This window comes from Salvia miltiorrhiza, chromosome 5, assembly GCF_028751815.1.
Source record: "Salvia miltiorrhiza cultivar Shanhuang (shh) chromosome 5, IMPLAD_Smil_shh, whole genome shotgun sequence".
Taxonomy (NCBI): Eukaryota; Viridiplantae; Streptophyta; class Magnoliopsida; order Lamiales; family Lamiaceae; genus Salvia; species Salvia miltiorrhiza.
Window position 1 is genome coordinate 5,085,310 of NC_080391.1, and position 19,403 is coordinate 5,104,712.

Genomic DNA, 19,403 nt, shown 5'->3' on the forward strand with positions numbered 1-19,403 from the left:
GATGCAATATACAACTAACTGTTTCCGTTTTATTTGAAATGACTTCAACCACCACTATAGTTTACAACAAACATAATTAAAATAAGAGGAAGAAAGAGATATTGACTTCGTCATATAATTCGGAATAGTAATATGATTTTTTATATGAATGAAATGAAAAAAAGGATCTGCAACAATCTGCAGTGATTTTCCGAAAGCAAACAGTTTGCATAAGTATCTGCCTCATAATAGAGCATCCCAATGTTCTTTCACCTTCCCACTTGAAAAATACCACAAGCAATGCCTAACAAACTAAATAAATATTAACATATCCAATCAAAAAGGAAAGAAGTTTTTGACACAATTTGAATGTTATGATCAGTACCACCAGCATTATTAACGGGCATTTGTGTCTTTTCTTGATGTTCAGCCTCAACACGGCGTTCGGTCTTAATAGGAATCTCAGCATTGTCTGCAGTCAACAATGAATCCAAAAAACCAGCCCTTCTATCTTCGCGTTCATCTTTTAAAGTTGCAAACAGATCTCCTATAAATTTTAAGAATAACAAGAAGAAGAGATCAGCTAACAAAAAGAAGGCCAGTAACTATATCAATGAAAAAGTTATGAAGTGTAAAATTCTACAGAAGTCAGATCAAAAGAGAAGGTAGGTACATGATAAGTTACCTTCCTTCCATTTCAGTACAAGTGAACTGTATGGCTCTAGAAGTGCAAAATGAACCGGCAGATCTGGAAAGAGACAATGGAGTGCATAAGCTGCAACTCTATTTTGTGCATCCTGAAAGAGCATTTTAAAGTTCCCACACATGAGGATTTATATATATATATATATATATATATATATATATATATAGGTAACGGAGCGGATGAAAATCACTATCTTTTTGTGAGATCTGGGAACCATGCACAAACATATAAAATCCATGAACAAGAAATGACCAGAGTGAACTAGTAGATATAAATATATACTCCCTCCGTCCCCAAAATAAGTTCCTCTTTGGGGACGGCACGGGTTTTAAGGAAAATGGTAAAGTGTATTGATAGTGGAAAAAAATATGTTATAATTAGTATTGGGAGTGGTGAAAAGGTGAAAAAGTGTTATAATTAGTATTGAAAGTGGTGAAAAAGTGAAAAGTAAGAATAAATAAAGTATTATTAGTGGTGGGGTAGTTGTCCAAAAATAGAAAGAAAGAAAGAGGAACTTATTTGGGGGACGTCCCAAAATGGAAAAAGAGGAACTTATTTCAGGGACGGAGGGAGTAATACATAAACAACAACATTAGTTGATTTTCAATTTTGTATATGTGTTATATTTAGTTGTTCATGATCTGGCCCATCTCTTGTTCATGCATTATATGTGTTTGGGCATGGCTCTAGGGATGAGATCTAGTGAGAATCATGATCTTTTCGTGAGAACTGAGAACCATGCACAGACACATACAATATATGAACAAGAGATGGCCAAATCGTGAATAACTAAATAGAACAAATATACACGATTGAAAATCAATTAATGTGGTAGTTCGCGTATTACATCTAGTTGTTCAAACTGGTCATTTCTTGTTCATGGATTTTATGGATTTGTGCAGGGTTCTCGCCTGATCCTTTACACACACATACATATAAATAGAGGGAGAGAGAGGAGAGAAAGACACACACACACACACACACACAGAGGAAGGATCATATAAAATCTTTCCCTCCCTTAGTACGTAGAACTCAATCTGGACCATTAATCTTTATATAATCTATGGTTGTCATCAAAAGTGTAATATTTTAATATATAAAATGCATTTTTGTATATATATAAAATGCATAATGCATTATTGTAATATACAAAATGCATTTATGTATATTGTATATTGCATAAATAAAAGATACATTATTATATATACAAATGCATTGTTGTATACGTGTAATTCATGGTTCTATGGTATTATGGAGATTGGAGAGGGATGATTTCTACTTGATCCAATCCTTGTATACAAATACAATGTTGTGAAAATCGCTGGAGGCAGATGCTTTGAAGCGTGCAACGCTAAACCGCACCAATATTTCATATTACTTTAAACATAGTTAACAGCTAACTTCATGTTAAAACTTGGTTCTTTATGTTTTTTTGCTTTCAATGAGTCAAATTAGTATTCAATTTTACTCTAATCATGTCAACTTTGATACTCCCTCCGTCCCATAAAAACATGCATAGTATGGGACGACACGAGTTTTAAGAAATCCTGTGAAGTGTAGTGTGGTGGAGAAAGGGTCCCACATTGATTGTGATGTTTAGTGGGAGAATTATTACTATAAATGGGCTAATGCATGTTTTTATGGGACGGACGAAAAAGGAAAACTATGCATGCTTTTATGAGACGGAGGGAGTATTATATTATATTTCATATTAATTTAAACATTAGCTGTTAACTTATGATTGTTGACTAGTATCATCAATTATGAGTCTTAGATGGGACAAAAATTCAAAATCCATTGAGGAAAGGATAGAAATATCTTGAATGCAATGTTTGCAAACAAGAAATAAAGGGTGGAGTTGGAAAAATGAACAATCATCTTGCTTGCTCGCTTGTCCAAATGTTCCGGCGGATGTAAAACAAGAAATATTGGACTACCTGAAGAAGGAGGTGGCAGATAAGGAAAAACGGCAGGAACAATCCTATGATATGGTTGATTGTGGAGGAAACTAAAGAGGAACTAGTGGAGCAACTTGTGGCTGATAAAGCTAGCAAGTACAAGGCTGCGAGAAAACTTTTGATGGAGTAGAGAAAACATCTTTATTGGACACTTATGTGCTGCTCATTGTATTGATTGATGCTGGAGAAGCTTGGAGAGCTACCACAACACAAGAATGCATTGATGAAAGAAAGGAAACGAGAAACCTTATATACAATTATGGATTGGTGTTGGCACTTGTTATGAATAGTAATAAGTATCCCACATTGGTTTAATGTTCCTAGTTGTGATAGTTCTCTTACATATAAATATGTACTCTTATCTCCAATATAAATACACCTTCCTACTTCTTCTTCTTCAATATGTTTTATATCTTTATTCTCTACATGGTATCAGAGCATGTTAGATACCTGATAATTTTTTCTACTGTATGTATTTATGAATAGTACTGTACGTATTTATGAATAGTACTTTACGTATTTATGAATAGTTTTTTTTTTTTTTCTATTTCTATAAGTATGCTCTGTGGTTGCAGCATTGTCTGATCTTCCACATCAGAAATTTTTTTTTTTTTTCTTTGTTTTCCTTCATCTCTCCGGCTGGCACTACTATTGCTGCTCGGGTCTCCCCGTCGCACAGCCTCCCTCTCTAGCTTTTGTTTTCAGCCACCGTTGCTGTCTATTCTCTATATAGGGTTTCAGTTTTCTAATCCTTTTACATCATGTCTGATTCAAAATCCGCTGCCCTAGGAACCACCATAAAATTGAATGGTTCCAATTATCTTCTCTGGTCTCGTGCCTTTCTATTGTTCTTAGGCTCTCAGAAAAAGAAAACACATGTTCTAAGTGATCCAGTTGCTTCTACGGATCTCAAATATGATGCCTGGAGTGCCGACGATTGTGCTGTCATGACTTGGCTTTTGAATAGTCTTGAAGACTCTGTTAGTAAGAATATCATGTTCTTAGAAACTGCTAAGGACATGTGGGATACATTACGGCAGATGTATTCCAATGACAAGAACGTATCTCGTGTCTTCGAGTTATATGAGAAACTTTTCTCTCATACTCAGTCTGGCCAATCAGTTAATGACTATTTCTCTACACTCAAAGGACTTGCTGATGAAATTCTTGTTTATCATCCACTATCCTGTTCTGTCACTCAGCGGGCCACACAGTGGGAAGAGTTCATGGTTGCCAAATTCTTATCAGGTTTGGATGCTGATCTCCGACCAGTTCGTGACAGCCTGTTATCAAGTGATAATGTTCCATCATTATCCAATGCCTTATCTCGTGTGTTGCGGGTTTCCACTGGTCGTACCGATGATGCTACTTCACCTAATTCTTCTGCCATGGCTGCTCGCGGTCAGAATTCTCATGTTAGTGCCTCTTTTTCACCCTCCAGCCAGGCTATTCAGAATCAAAATTATGCTCACGGTCAAAGTTCTTACGGTGGTCGTGGTCGTGGCCGTAGTGGTGAACGAGGTCGTGGCCGAGGTCGCGGTTCTGATCGTTATTGTGAGTATTGCCACCGAACCAATCACACTTCTGAAAATTGTTGGAAAACCTTTGGCAAACCAGGTCGGGCTCATACAGTTGTTCCTGATCCTCAGTCTTCCTCCAGTGATGATACGGTCTCGCTCTCACGGGCTCAATACGACAAACTGATCCAATCCATCAATTTGTCATCTGGTACTGCTCCATCTACTAGTGCAGCCTCTCCTATAGTTGCTTCCGCAGGTGCGTTTGCAGTGTCTCATGGTAAGTCTTGGTTGGTAGATTCTGGTGCCTCTGTCCATATTACTGGTACTAAATCTCTTTTGACATCTTTTACTCATTCATCCTTACCTTCTGTCCGTGTCGCTGATGGCACCTATTCTTCGGTGACGGGGAGTGGTGTTGTCCGTCCTACTCCTCAATTAACTCTTAACAATGTCATGTTTGCTTCTAAATTTCCCGTTAGCTTATTATCGGTTAGTCAACTTACCAAAACTCACAATTGCTCTGTCACTTTTTTTCCTACCTTTGTTACCTTTCAGGACCTGCAGACGAAGAAGACGATTGGTGGAGGACATGAGCGTGACGGGGTTTACTACTTGGATTCTGGTATTCCTGCACCTTCGCGTGCTCTCTCTGCCACCGTGACTCCATATCAGTGGCATTGTCGCCTTGGTCATCCGTCGTCGTCTAGTCTTCGCAGTTTAATTCCTACTTCGTCTGTTGAATTTCAATGTGAGTCTTGTGAGTTGGGCAAGCACCATCGCACATCTTTTCCTTCTAGAATTGATAAACGTAGTTCTTTTGCTTTTGAGCTTGTTCATTGTGATGTTTGGGGTCAGAGTCGAGTTGAGTCTAGAGGGGGTTTCAGATATTTTATGGTCTTGGTTGATGATTATTCGCGTATGACATGGGTGTATTTGCTCAAACAGAGAACTGGAGTCCCTGCTATACTAAACTCTTTTTATCATGAAATAAAAACTCAATATTCTGTCGATTTGCGTATTCTTCGCACTGATAATGCTCTTGAATTCACTCAAAAATCTATTTCATCTTTTTGTGATTCTCGTGGCATAATTCATCAAACTTCCTGCTCACATACTTCCCAACAAAATGGAGTTGCAGAACGAAAACACCGTCATATTTTGGATGTTGCTCGTACTCTTATGTCTCATATGCGGGTTCCTAAGTGGTTATGGGGTGATGCTGTTCTTACGGCATGTTTTCTCATTAATAGAATGCCTTCTAGTGTGCTTCATGGAGATATTCCTTTTTCGTATCTTCATCCTGACAAACCTCTTTACCCTGTCCCTCCTCGCATTTTTGGGTGTGTTTGTTTTGTTCATGATCTAAGTCCTGGGTTAGATAAGTTATCTCCTCGTTCTATTAAGTGTGTTTTTCTCGGGTATTCTAGAACACAGAAAGGGTATAGATGTCTTGACCCTCTTACCAAACGTCACTATGTCTGTGCCGATGTCACCTTCTTTGAATCTCTTCCATTTTTTCCTCATACTAGCACTACTTCTCAAAATAAGTTACACTCTGCTCCTTTGCCTGTACCGGCGATAGTTTCTCCTCCCACTCAACCCTTACAAGTGTATACCCGTCGTCCTCGTCCCGCACCAGTTCCAGAGACTGTTGCTGAACCGGCCTCATGTTCTCCACCCGAGTTATCTTCTTCTGCAGATTCTGAGGATGACCAACCTGCTAACACAGATGACTTACCTATCGCTATACGCAAAGGTAAACGTACTTGTACCACTCGCCATCCAATGTCTAACTATGTCTCTTTTGCCTGTTTGAGTCTTTCTTTTCGGTCTTTTGCTCTTTCCCTTTTCTCTACAGTTATTCCAACTTCTTACCTTGAGGCACTCAAACATCCGCATTGGAAGGCTGCTATGGATGAGGAGATGTGTGCCCTTTTATCTCGTGGCACTTGGGTTCTAGCAACTGCTCCTGTTTCTGCTGTTATTGTTTCTTGTCGTTGGGTGTTCACTATCAAGTTTCTTGCTGATGGTACCATTGATCGGTACAAAGCCCGCCTTGTAGCAAAAGGTTTTACACAGACTTATGGTGTGGATTACTTTGAGACATTCTCTCCCACCGCTCGCTTGAACTCCATTCGCATCTTGTTCTCCTTGGCTGTTAATCTTTCTTGGCCTATGTATCAGCTTGATGTGAAGAATGCTTTTCTCTATGGCGATATATCTCCAACTGTTTATATGGAGCAACCTCCCGGGTATGTTGCTCAGGGGGAGGATTCTACTAAGGTGTGTTGTCTTAAGAAGGCTATTTATGGTCTTAAGCAAAGTCCGAAGGCATGGTTTGACAAGTTTAGTAGTGTTCTCAGCAAAATTGGGTTTAAGCAATGCAAGTCTGACCACTCTGTTTTTGTGCGCCATCAAGCCTCTGGAATTGTCATTCTCGTTGTCTATGTCGATGACATCCTTATATCTGGGAGTGATGTACAAGGAATTGCTGATACAAAGACATACTTGCAAGAACAATTCGTTATTAAGGATTTGGGACGTCCCAAGTACTTCTTGGGAATTGAAATTGCTCACAGCAAGTATGGAATTTCTCTGTCTCAGCAGAAGTATGCTACTGATTTACTTAAAGAAACCGGGTTGTTGGGAACGAAGCCGGTTGATACTCCTATGGATATTGACCCGAATGTCTGGGATGAGAGTGAAGATTTCTTGGAGGACAAAGCTAAGTACAGACGTCTTGTTGGGAAACTTATCTACTTGACAGTGACACGGCCTGATATTTCTTTTGCGGTTGGTTTGGTTAGTCGTTTCTTGGATAAGCCTAAACAAGTTCATTGGGAAGCTGCTATTCGAATTCTTCGATATATCAAGAAATCTCCGGGAAAAGGATTGTTCTTTAAAAAAAATGGTCATCTAAAAATTGAAGGGTACTCTGATGCTGATTATGCTGGCTCTAAAATTGATCGGAAATCGACATCTGGATACTGTACTTACTTGGGTGGAAATTTGATAACTTGGAGGAGCAAGAAACAACAAACAGTTGCTAGATCTTCAGCCGAGGCTGAGTATAGAGCTATGGCTCATACTGCAACTGAGATGATTGGTGTGAAGAATCTGCTTGGGGAATTAGGATTCACTTTCAATGAACCGTTACCCATGCACTGTGATAACCAAGCAGCTATTTACATTGCTAACAATCCAGTTTTTCATGAACGGACTAAACATATTGAGGTTGACTGCCATTTCATTCGTGAGTGTGTATTGAACCAAACTATTTCTACTCCGTTCACTTCTTCGTCAGATCAAATTGCTGATATCTTCACTAAACCGTTGGGAGGCAAGCGTTTCTCTGAGTTGTGTATCAAGCTGGATATGATTAACATATATGCTCCAGCTTGAGGGGGAGTGTTATGAATAGTAATAAGTATCCCACATTGGTTTATTGTTCCTAGTTGTGATAGTTCTCTTACATATAAATATGTACTCTTATCTCCAATATAAATACACCTTCCTACTTCTTCTTCTTCAATATGTTTTATATCTTTATTCTCTACAGCACTCATGAGAAAACACGCGAACATAGAGTTTATCCATCCTGCAGCAACTCTATTTGCTACAGGGTTCTTGACTTCAAAGAGTATGATGTAGTTGAGGGAGGCAACCTTTAAAATCTATGTTCACATTATTTTATTGGCCATGGGACAAAATTGAAAACATTTTGTATTTATAAGGTATCAAATTGTCATTACTGATTTATTCTTGACATTCTTCACAACAAATGATATTATTTGGTTAAATATGTATATTTGGCCACAATAAAATCATTTTTTTCTAGTGCCATAAACAAACATATATATTTACTATTTTAAAGTGATTCCCAAACCTAACATTCTCAATCCCAAAACTAATCCTCTTCATGCTCAGAAACAAACTTTGTAATGGAGAAGCTAGGCACCTAATCAAGTTCTTCATGTTGTGAAAGTCCATAATATATTCAAGCTAACTTTTCAATTGCACAATAGATTCTAATATTGACCAGCTTCAACTTCAAAAAATTCAACTTACAGGGTTATCACTTACTGAATCTATCTTCAACTTAGGTTGCTATAAAAATAATCTTTTAATCCAACACTTTGTATTATATTGCTCTTGTAACATGTCATTGAAAAATAACAGTATAACACCAAGATACAGTCTTAAGGTTAACTTCAAAATCCTATTCCTTCTAAATTAAAGATAGCATGAATGGGTTATGGATTACTCATTTCACAAACAAACTCGGTAGTCAAATTTAGCGGGATTTCTCATTTCATACATGACTAGAAAAGCTTACAATTAACTACAAAGTTTTTGCTCCTCTATTTAGAACACATACTGGAGAATAAATAACTAAATGAATTTGATCTTCTATATTAAGAGATCATGGAAAATCTATAATTATCTATCTACAGTTCGTGTAAGTATGCATTTGTTTCCCCACGAAGATGATCTTGAAAATACTCTACTCAATATGAATTTGATAATATTACATATTCATTCATATTGCTGGGTTTTCAGAAATCACAATAAACAATAAGGCATGTACAATTGGCAAATCGACCTAATAGGTGCTATCATGTTGACGAACATAGGAATCTTATGTGTATCGTCAAGGAAAGTTGCAGCTGACGAACATAGGAATCTTATGTGTATCGTCAAGGAAAGTTGCAGCGATTTTGGAAAAGGATCAGCTTTGTCCTACTTGTTATAACCAAAGAGTCGAACGTAATATGTTATCTTATACTGCTGGAAGGTATTAGTTCTTAAGTGTAGTTGTTTAGCATTCTGTTCAGTTGTTATAACTCTTCAAGTAATCACAATAGCAGATAGCAACACTGTACCTCTGGTGTATTCAAAATTTCATCCTGACGCGGAAGCTGAATTGTTGTCAACCCTCCAGCTATTCTACTTTTACCCCTCCCTCTAGCTTTCTGCAGCACACTGATAGAGTAACCAGAACTGCTCCCTTTACCAGAAACTTTGTCATATTTTGGTGCATCCCACCCTGATCTTTGGCAAAGTTGGTGAAGGACAGCCTTTGGAATCCTTTTTGGATCTCCCTATTGGAATACAACATAAATTAGACCGACATATTGAAGCAACAGTTAGTCAATTTGAAGGGAGATAAATAGCTACGAATGAGTGGAAACAAAATGGTGGGACTAATCGGGAGCACAATTAATGAGAATGGAATAACAGACCATCTTTCAGTAATAGACCTTATAAGTAAAAGAATTGTTTTATGTTGTAAAGGACATCGGAATGTAAGAGGTAACAAACTAAACAAATGATAGCACTAGAAATTCTCTCTGAAATTGTTTAGGGTTACATTTGCTACCATGATCAACTTTATGGATGCAGGATATTACCTTCTTCCAGATCCCTTCCATTTTCTCTAAATTTTTCTCACTACAAAGTTCTCTCATTTTCTCTCTCTTTTGTTCTTCCAATATCTCATGAGGTAAGACTTGATCCAATGAACCGTCTTCCAAAAAGAAATCACCAAGTTCTACGTCGTCTGATTTCTCGTCCAAAGCATCTCCACTTTGCATGTTGATGCTTACAGAAGCAGTACCAGATGAGTGTTCATGCAAGTTAGAGCTATCAAGTCCCATTTGATCAAGTTGAACCCTAAGCTCTGTTTTATCTACATTGTCACATTTATTAGCAGCATTGCCTCCAGAGTTACCTGAAAGGACATATTCTTGTCCTTTATCCTCAGCAACACCATGGGAAGAACTTACGTATCCAGATTCCAAGATATCAACTGATAGTCCTGAAAAATAATTTGAATACAAGAAACAGGATGTGCCTCGTATATGATCAAACTCATGAAACTGAAGATAGAAGATAACAGTTTCTAATACCTAGGGCTGATATCTCCTTCTTTAGTTTCCGAATGATAAATCCTGCCTCTTCCTGGCTTTTCTTATCGCCTCTATCTTTGGCATTTGCAGCTTGCAGCCTAGCTGCATTGTAATCATCAATAATAGACTCATAATTGCTCCTTGGTTCCAAGGCCTGTAATAGTACATGTAGCATTGGTTATCCAGCTATAAACAGGCCCAAGAAGATGGTGCAAATATACATTATCCAATTGAAGTCAGTAGTAGAACTTCATATAAAGCACAAGTATTCTAGCAATAACATGAAAAATGGATTTTTTAAGTAACTTTGACAAAGAAGATAAAAAGTGACTCTTCGTGTGAACTGTCAGTAACCATCGTGTTCAATAACTTTTTTAGGCTGACAGCCTGGCATAGTTGCAAAGATATCTAGAACAACAACAAAAAGCAATTAAAGGCTTCCTCGGATTATTGAATAAAACAAAATTGAAAAAAAATGGATGAAAAAGAAGGTCATGTTTTTATCGGCATTAAGTTACGCATGGTTAGTATCATAAGTGGTAAGAATACAATAAATATTCATGGTGCTACAATTATCTGCAATATCCATCACTGGGAGTACCTTCTCTGAGGAAGCATTTTCCATTGAATACATATCCAGAGAATCAGATTCATCCTGCAAAAAGATTTCAACATAATTAGTCCTACATTTTTAATGATTCAAGAGAAAACATGGCAGCTTATGTGCTGTTAAATACTTGTCATAGAAAGTCGCAACCACAACAAAAAAAATATATCTTATTCAGTACAAAGGGAGGAGAAAAAGAAATCAGAAATGAAAGGATCTTCACTTTGTTTTCGGTCTGCTATCATTTCATGTGATAGGAAAGGCCATTTTTTTGTGCCAAAGCAAGTGAATAAATACTGATGCAATCAGCTTAAAATTATCATTTGCTTTTTATAGGAAAGGAGAAAATTTTATAAATTATAAAGTGCAAATGTTACAAAATGGATGAGGAATACCGAATACCGATAAAAGTAAAAGACAGACTAAAACTAAAGGGCACTACTCCAGATTCTGACAGTGTCAAACAGGTAAGGACTAAGGAGAATTTTAGAGTCGTTATGGTCTGACACAAGTGGCCCTAATCTTTACTCTAACGCATACCTCATTGATGGATTTGTCTGAATTTTCAAAAATCCTCTTATTCCATTCTAACAATGGGGACCAACATACTATGAGTACAATTACTTGTAAAAAGTAGGGATCCTCCAGATTCTGACAGTGTCAAACAGGTAAGGACTAAGGAGAATTTTAGAGTCTTTATGGTCTGACACAAGTGGCCCTAATCTTTACTCTAACGCATACCTCATTGATGGATTCGTCTGAATTTTCAAAAATCCTCTTATTCCATTCTAACAATGGGGACCAACATACTATGAGTACAATTACTTGTAAAAAGTAGGGATCTTGCCCAATATAAACTGCCACAAGAAAAGCTGAACTGTCTTAGGTACAGGTGACTTCTGGATAGTTCGGATAATGTGGAAAAGGTAAACATATCCAAAAGAAGAACAAAATAAATTATTTGCAAGAAAAACCACCAAACTAACCTAAAGCCTATCTCCTAGCATGTCCTACATTGTGAACCATCCCTCTTTTGTACAAGCAATTCATAACCAAGCAATGAAAACATAAAGTGAAACTTGCTTCCTTTCATAGCACAGAGTGATATAAAAATAAAAGAGTAAGTTGACTAAAATCCCACGGGTAGAACACCAATTAACTCCATGCACAGAAGTTAACCTAAATGGACCAGCATACAAATCATCTTATTGCCTATTTCCTGTAGTTCGAACAAAAAATCATAACCAGGTTGAAGAGAGAAACTTCAGTACGCATGGTCAAACAAACTTGAAGCAATTTTGTTTTTCATATCCTAGCTTAACAAACTTGAGACACACCTCTTCCTGCCGTTCCATGTATTGACGAATCCAGTCTGCTTGGGAACGCTGAGCAGAATCTAGAATTGCATCATCTCTCAGCTCCTTAATCTTAAGTGAACCTTGTTCCTTTTCCCCAACTGGATCTGGAAGTGAATCCTTCGATGGGACCCAATCCTCACGAGCAGTTGATATGACGCCCACGGAACCTGCCCAGAATATTCATCAAGACTGTGATTATGCTCTGTCATAAAAAATTAATAAAATGCTTATCTTAAAATTGTAGCAGCTAAATTAGCTTCCTATATTGCAATCAAAGAGAGAGTTTATATAGCATACCAATGCTTGTACTCAGTGAACCCCCACTTGAAAACTTCGGCGGAAGCTCATTCCCCGGTATATTTAGGCACAACCAGTCTAAAGCAGCCTCATATGTTGCACTCTCCTATTAAACACGACCAACACAACAAAAAAATAGGTCAGAATCAATCCAGCTCAAAAACAATTTTCCATATTCACCATTATCATTATCTATTATTCCAACTGAATCAAAAAATCGCATGGTGACCTGAAGGGGGTTTGGTTGAGTTTATAAAGCTCTTCTATATGACACGAAATAGATAAACCTAATTATCGGCACCAAATTTCAACTAGGTAATACAGCAAAACGTTGGGCAAACCTTCAGAATGGAGAGAACGAGTTCAATTTGGTCATCTTTGAACCCCTCGCAAGACAGCTTCTCATAGACCGAGCGGAGCCTTTTTGCTCTCTGCTCTTTAGAGAGAGAAAGAATGTCTTCGGATGGCGCCAGAGAAGCACCCGGTCTTCCAGAGCTGAGAAGAAGGCGGCGGAGGCGGTTCTCATTCTCGGCCGATAATTGGAGCTTGGGACCGGTGGAGGAGGAGGCCTTCCCCTTCGATGACGATGCCTTACGCTTTTGATGATCCTTCTTTGGCGCCATTTCTAAGCAGCGATTTGGAGAGAACGAAATTGAGATGGGAGACACTAATTTAGGTGCTCTGAATGTGATAGTAGTATACTGATAGCAACTCCTTTGGGCATTAACAGACTTTGCATCGATAAAGTTCCCTCAAGTCTATATCTTTTTCTTTTTTTTGAAAGATCAACGTAGGAAATTATAGTATAAATCAAGATTTCAAGAGTACACAGGGCAGGGGTACTCATCCCTTACATAAAGCAAAATAACAAAAGCATTACAGATTAAAAAAAATACAAGCTTTCGGATAAAAACATCAATATGTAACTGAATAACAAAAGGGTCACGAAGTCATCTTCAAAAATTAATCTTTACACCTTCCACAATCTTGTTGATATTCGAATTAACTTCCTTGAAAATAAGTTCATTTCTCGTCTTCCATATCATCCAAACTTTGCATTGCCAAATTCAGTTGTATACCTTTTTCTCCATCTCCATGTCCTTTCATAATAAAGTAGTCAAAATGATTGCACAAATTCGGAGATATGATTAGATCACAGCTCAACCATGTACACATTAATTTCCAGATTTGAGTGGCAAATTGACACTCAAGCATCAAATGGAGGGTTGTTTCAAGACTATAGCAGAGGATGCAAGATGAATCATTGAAACCAACCACAATGTTAATTTTGATGAAGTTATCTTTTGTAGGAATCCTATCTTAAAGAAGTTTCCAACAAAAAGCAAACACCTTTGTTGGGATGTGTTTCCACAACACCTTTGGAAGTAATGAGGTTGGAACTTTAGTCGAGGCATCTGAAATAGAGAGTTGTACGAGTTGAGAATAGGTTGTCTGTAGATCCTTTCTAATGCCAAGAGTCGACTTCAAAAGTTGAAATTTTGAACCTATAAACACAATTCCAAAATTTCAAATACTCACACATATCGTTAGCATTAAAATCATGCCTCCATCTAAAAGACCAAGACAGAGAAAGACCAATAACATATCCGACATCTCTAACTAACCAATATTTTTGAGAAGATAACTAATATAACCAAGGGAATTTATCTTTGAGACAGACGCCCTCAGTAAACCATAAATCCTCTCAAAATCTAGCACGACTATCATTTTCAATAAAAAAAGATAGGTTACTGCAGAAAATCTCACCCTATCCCTTCATCCCAATTCAGTAAAACAGCAGAAAGAAAATGGATGTTAAAAAATGAACAGTTTAAAATAAAATAGCAGAACTTTTTATGAGGATATGTTTGTTCAAAAAGTGTGACTGTATGAGAGAGAAATAAAGAAGAGATAATCATGTGTGAGGTACAATGATATTTATGGTAAATAATGAGTTATGTATGGATATTTGTTATGTATTGACTTTTTATTTTAAAAAGTGACCTATTGAAATGTGACGTCCAAATAAGAAAATATGGCCTATTGAATTGAGACAGAAGGTGTATATAATATGGTATATCTATATTATACATTAAAAAGTTAGAGTTTTTTTTAGGTGAAAGTTAAAGTTTGTTTTAATAATAGTTTCAAATTGATTTTAATAGTAGTAATTTTATGATTTTTTTCAAAAATAATAATTTATTATATATATACACAAAATTGATTAAATTAAAATTACAAATTGCACATTGAAAAGAAATGCAATATGCCATAAAAACTGCTTTCTTCGTGCAACATGTTTAAAAACTGTATCTGAATTTTAAAAAAGTGCAAACGGTAAATAAGATTATGCAGCAAAAAAAAAAAAAAATCAATTCTTTAACTTATTTTCTGTAATTTCATTATTTTTTAAAATTGTATTATTTCATTCATGAAAGTTTATGCAATATACACCTTGATGAATTCAAGATCGTAATACGAATTTAATTTGATATATAATATTTAAAAATGAATTTAAATAAACAAGTTATTGTTATTTAGTGATTTTCATCTTTGAAAAGTCCAATTAACAATTACTATGTCTATGTGTGGCCTTTCTAACAATATAAACTTAATGATGTGAAATATTAGATATTTCACATAATCAAAATGGCGTCATTTTTTCTTTTTCTTTTGATTTTTTTAGAAGGCTTGAATAATATATCGAGTAAAGTTTGGGCAAAATCCTCGCTAAGTCAATTTATGGTTTACTAAATGAGTGTATTTTCCTTGAATCCTCTTCTTCTAAAAAATAATGTACACAAACTTTGAACCCAATTATGAATTATTACATAACTTTTGAAATACATAACCTTACGATTTGTCACCTTAAAAATTTGAGGAAATCAATCCACAACTAAGCCAATTCTCGCATTGACAATTTAAAATGATAAGAGATTCAAAATGCATGAATAGGGGAGAATGTGGGCGGAGGAGTAGTGAAGGACCCATTAAGCAAGCCCAAAGCGATGTAACGGTAAGCGGCCTCCGTTAAATGGGCCCCATCCCAATTCGCATAACCTTTCGGATCCGAACAGGCCTTCGATCCAACATGACCGCATCTCGCTGAATTATTGAAATTGTATGGCCCACCTCCTCCACAGCAGGTCACTAACGTCTCCGTAAAAGCTGCAGTTCCCACCATTAAATTAGCTGATACAGTTAAATTTATAATGAAAAATATATATATATTCCACTCACCGTAATGCTTGGGAGCATGGAAGAATCTCTTAGCAGCACCATAGTAATCAGCATAGCTGATTTTTGCATGAGGATATTTATGCCTCAACTTGTCCAAAGCAATTTTGAGTTGAGAATTGTGGTACTTTGAGAAAGCGTTATAAGCTTTCAGACACCCGTTTTTGTCGTAGGCTGTTGCATCACTTGTCCTGAACAAGGTTAGATACACCGAGTTGCAGCCAATAGGCAGATTCCCAGGCACTATCAGTTCTACTGCGCCTTCCTCTATAAGCATCTGTTAAAGAAAAGGGAGATCTAACATTAATTAATAGCTTTGTCATTATTGGACCATCGATCTTGATTGATATAACTGAAATTTGAAAACATATGAGCAGCTACGTATATAATAATGGAGTAGCTTAGCCTTACAGCAGTAGCTGCAGAAATGGCTCCAACAACCGCAGGTACCGTTGCCTTAAGTTGAGTAATGGTTCCACCGACAAAGAATGGGTAGTTGTAGTCATTGCCACCAATCTCCCCCACCAGAAACAGACTTCTTTTGAAATACTTTGCACAATCTGTAACAACCTCTCAACATATTAGTTGACAAACATGTTTTTTACATTATTTTAGGGCGCATTTGATGTTAATTGTGAAAGAAAATCATGTGCAAAACAAGCTTGAAGCTTAATTTTCTTATGTTGTTAATGAGTATACTCGTTGGATTGTACGTTTTGGTGCAATTTCAGAAAACATGAGTCAAAATTAGGAATAATGGTCTTTATAGGCAAAAACAAATCGAAAATCACACTTTAAACAAAGGAGCTATGACCGTAACATGTATACTGCAAGGAGCTACATAGGCCCCGCAAGTCACTCTCTGCGACTGAACCGCGCTATATTTCCTGATGCTGGACAATGTGTCCCGAAAATCAAACAAAAATACACTGTAATCTAGTTCCTATGATAATTTTCATTCAAGTCATTCCCCAATTTACTAACTAAGTTTAATTATTAATTTGCTTTTAAGTTTGTTTAATTAGTTTATTTTAATTAATCAAAGAACTCTTGAACTTTAATTATCTATGTGATATGATGTTACTTCCACTTATTGCAACTACACATATGCATGCGTTGTAGTGAAAATAATTTAGGGAACTTTAGTGTTTAGGTTGCGTTTATTTTGATGGATACATTTATCCATAGGAAAAGATGGATAACAAAAATTTATGCCTTTAAATGTCTCCTTTCTTTTCCAACATTTGACACAAAAGCAATTTTCCTTCTTTATTTTCACTTCAAGGATGGATAGAGGGATAATATTATCCATCCTTGAAGTGAAAATAATTCAAAAATGAAAAATTGTGAACTTTTCTTTTGTGTAAAATGTGAGAAAAAAAAAATGAAACATTTAAAGACATAAATTTTTGTTATCCATCTTTTTTCTATGGATAAATTTATCCATCGATCAAAGTAAACGCAATCTTATATAATAAACAGTTAAAATAAGACATAGACAGACTAGCTAGCTTATTAAAATCATTTTTTTAGGGATTATATATTTAAATCATTTCAAATATTTTGAAATTGGACAAATACACTATCTAAATCGTACTTCAACTTGAACTATAAGCCCATAATATTTGAAACGGTATCATGCAGTGGAACCACCTTAACCATCACATGTCAGTTCTAGTGTTAATTGGAGGTGAAATTATTATAAAGAGTATGATTTCCATCAGTGTTTTATCTTCGACTTCAATATTCGTAACAACAAAATTTTGGTCTTACATAATGATATGCTTTGATTTAGATGTACATATATAGTAGTTGTAAAAGTTACCTTGTTTGTGGGAACAAAGAGTGGACTTGAGGTTGCTGAACCAGCCAAGTTGAACACTTAATGAATCATTTGTCCAAAGAATCTGCCCGATCTTGCGATCGTAGAAGAATTTTGGGTCAAGAGCAGTAGCTCCTGCTACTGCGAAATTCACCCCATGCTCAAACTTTTCATCTTTACCATGAGATAAATACGGCGGTAAATACGGTAAACCATATGCCTCCGCTGCAATGTCACAAACCATATATATATGTCTCATTACATCACAACATGCCACGTGTGAACACGATCACTGCACTTAGCGAAATAAAACAGAATTAATGTACCTATAAAGTCGACAATGAGGCGGCCGTCGGAGCAACGGCCGGTGGCATGGCGGAAGAATGTTTGGCCGTAGGGGAGTTCTCCGATCACCGGAAACTTGATAGCTCCGGAGAGCAGGAGGTTTCCGGTATCGGCGAGCGAATCTCCGAAGCTGAAAATTGAGTCATACTTTGGAGGAGGGCTGCTTAAAACTGTGATTGAAAAGGTTAATACGAAGAAGAAAATGATTTTCATGCTACCAAGTTTCCAATCGATACAAGAGAATTTTCAACTAGGAAACAAAACAAGTGCTGCCTTTGGGCCACTCATCAATTAATACTGCGAGCAGCTAGCCTTAAATATATAGCTATCACTCCAACTGCTCTGCCGTGAATTTTAGTTGGACACTGATAAAATGGCTAATTTTTTTTACAATAAATCTATGCACCCACGAACTAGTATATTAAGAAAAATCTTGATTTATTTAATTTATTTTTTAAATAAAAATAAAATTTAGTTATTTTATTATATTCTCTATATTGTACTATTTTTTTAATTTTTTTGGGCATTTTTAATTTTAATTTATTTTTTAATAAAAATAGAAAAGTTATCAAAAAATTGCACAAAAATAACTACAATGTAGAGAATATAATAAAATAATTAAATTTTATTTTTTATTTTAAAAAATAAGTTAAATAAATAAAATTATTTTCTATTTAGATAAATTGTGGGTGGCCACAATGTGTTGTTAGCATCACTCTTTTTTTATATATATATATACAATCAGAAGTAGATATCTTGTGTGAGTAATTAAGAGCGAAGAAAATTAAATAAAGACCTCGTGAGTTGAATTTTAGTTCCTACTTCCTAGGTTAATTTGTACTACTGTATTAATTTATTTTGATTTTACGGTGAAAGTACTACAATAGTCTTTTTTAACCGAGTATATATCATGATTCAAGCATTCAAACAACCACAGTCATCACTCTGGGAGTTTTTTTTTTTTTAATTTTATTTACAACAGTCATCACAAATAACAAACGCATGCTCGAATAATGGACATGGGCGAAATACAACACTCTGGAAAGTCAAATATTTCGAGATTAGTTCAACTATCAGAATATAAAAATGTTACAGTAAATTTTTTTTGCTACACCAATGCCTTTTATTTGGTCAAGCATGACCCGTTCCCATGTCATAATAAAAGTCAAAAGTAACAAGGCAAGCTATTTGTATAAAACAGAATTATACAATGGAGTTGTTAAATTAGGAGGACCAATTGAGCAATTCTACAAACAAAAACAAGTGTGATAGCAACTCTGCAACTGAAGCTAATTCTTTATCATTGTTTTAGGTTGGACTCATGCAATAATACAATTTTATATGCAAATTCACTGAGGTTTTTGAGGATTTTTATAAGAAACCATATGTATATAATTAGATCAACTAGGATTTTGTAAAGATAGAGCGAAAAATCAAATTATTACCCAACGACATATGCATATTGCAGCCTAAATTAATTAACACAACAACTCAAAATTAGTCATTGGGCCATAACCTTTCTCTGTGTTTCCTGACGAGGACTCAGCAATGAAGGCAATACTCTTATTCTTCTCCAATTTGTTGGGACGCATTCCCATCTCAAAGGTACGAAGGGGCCCAATTAGTTCATGGAGAGACATGTCAGAGAGTCTTCTGGCTTCCTCA

General features: G+C 36.1%; 2 protein-coding genes across 5 annotated transcripts in view; both read right to left on the reverse strand.

Annotated features, from left to right (window-relative positions):
* Positions 1–13,771, reverse strand: part of LOC130985380 (DExH-box ATP-dependent RNA helicase DExH7, chloroplastic-like) — a 33,965-nt gene extending 20,194 nt beyond the window's left edge. The window contains exons 1-9 of one of the 3 annotated variants that reach the window (XM_057908338.1): positions 12,676–13,771; positions 12,335–12,440; positions 12,017–12,204; positions 10,674–10,727; positions 10,073–10,226; positions 9,575–9,981; positions 9,047–9,265; positions 665–776; positions 365–526 (exon numbers count right to left, since the gene is read on the reverse strand). In XM_057908338.1, coding sequence (XP_057764321.1) covers positions 365–526; positions 665–776; positions 9,047–9,265; positions 9,575–9,981; positions 10,073–10,226; positions 10,674–10,727; positions 12,017–12,204; positions 12,335–12,440; positions 12,676–12,957 — 1,684 coding nt within the window. In that variant the 5' untranslated portion in view covers positions 12,958–13,771. The remainder of the gene's footprint in view (positions 1–364; positions 527–664; positions 777–9,046; positions 9,266–9,574; positions 9,982–10,072; positions 10,227–10,673; positions 10,728–12,016; positions 12,205–12,334; positions 12,441–12,675) is intronic. The other 2 variants (XM_057908339.1, XM_057908340.1) reach the window with 2 other exon arrangements.
* A 1,369-nt stretch (positions 13,772–15,140) lies between these two features.
* Positions 15,141–18,035, reverse strand: LOC130985382 (GDSL esterase/lipase At5g45910-like). 2 transcript variants are annotated; one of them, XM_057908342.1, is made up of 5 exons: positions 17,720–18,032; positions 17,397–17,618; positions 15,983–16,131; positions 15,575–15,848; positions 15,141–15,502 (listed from the first exon to the last, which is right to left on the reverse strand). In XM_057908342.1, exons 1-5 carry the CDS (start codon positions 17,949–17,951, stop codon positions 15,273–15,275), a joined length of 1,107 nt encoding a protein of 368 aa, XP_057764325.1. In that variant the 5' UTR covers positions 17,952–18,032; the 3' UTR covers positions 15,141–15,272. The 2 variants fall into 2 exon arrangements, with proteins under 2 accessions (XP_057764325.1, XP_057764324.1); XM_057908341.1 differs by having other exon boundaries at positions 15,141–15,848; positions 17,720–18,035.
* Positions 18,036–19,403: the final 1,368 nt, after the last annotated feature.

Coding starts and splice junctions, on each gene's coding strand:
- LOC130985382 (XM_057908341.1), bottom strand. CDS start 17,951: ATGAAAATCATTTTCTTCTTCGTATTAACCTTTTCAATCACAGTTTTA. Junction 16,132..17,396: donor TCTTTGTTCCCACAAACAAG/GTAACTTTTACA, acceptor AGGTTGTTACAG/ATTGTGCAAAGTATTTCAAA. Junction 15,849..15,982: donor CCATTTCTGCAGCTACTGCT/GTAAGGCTAAGC, acceptor TTTCTTTAACAG/ATGCTTATAGAGGAAGGCGC.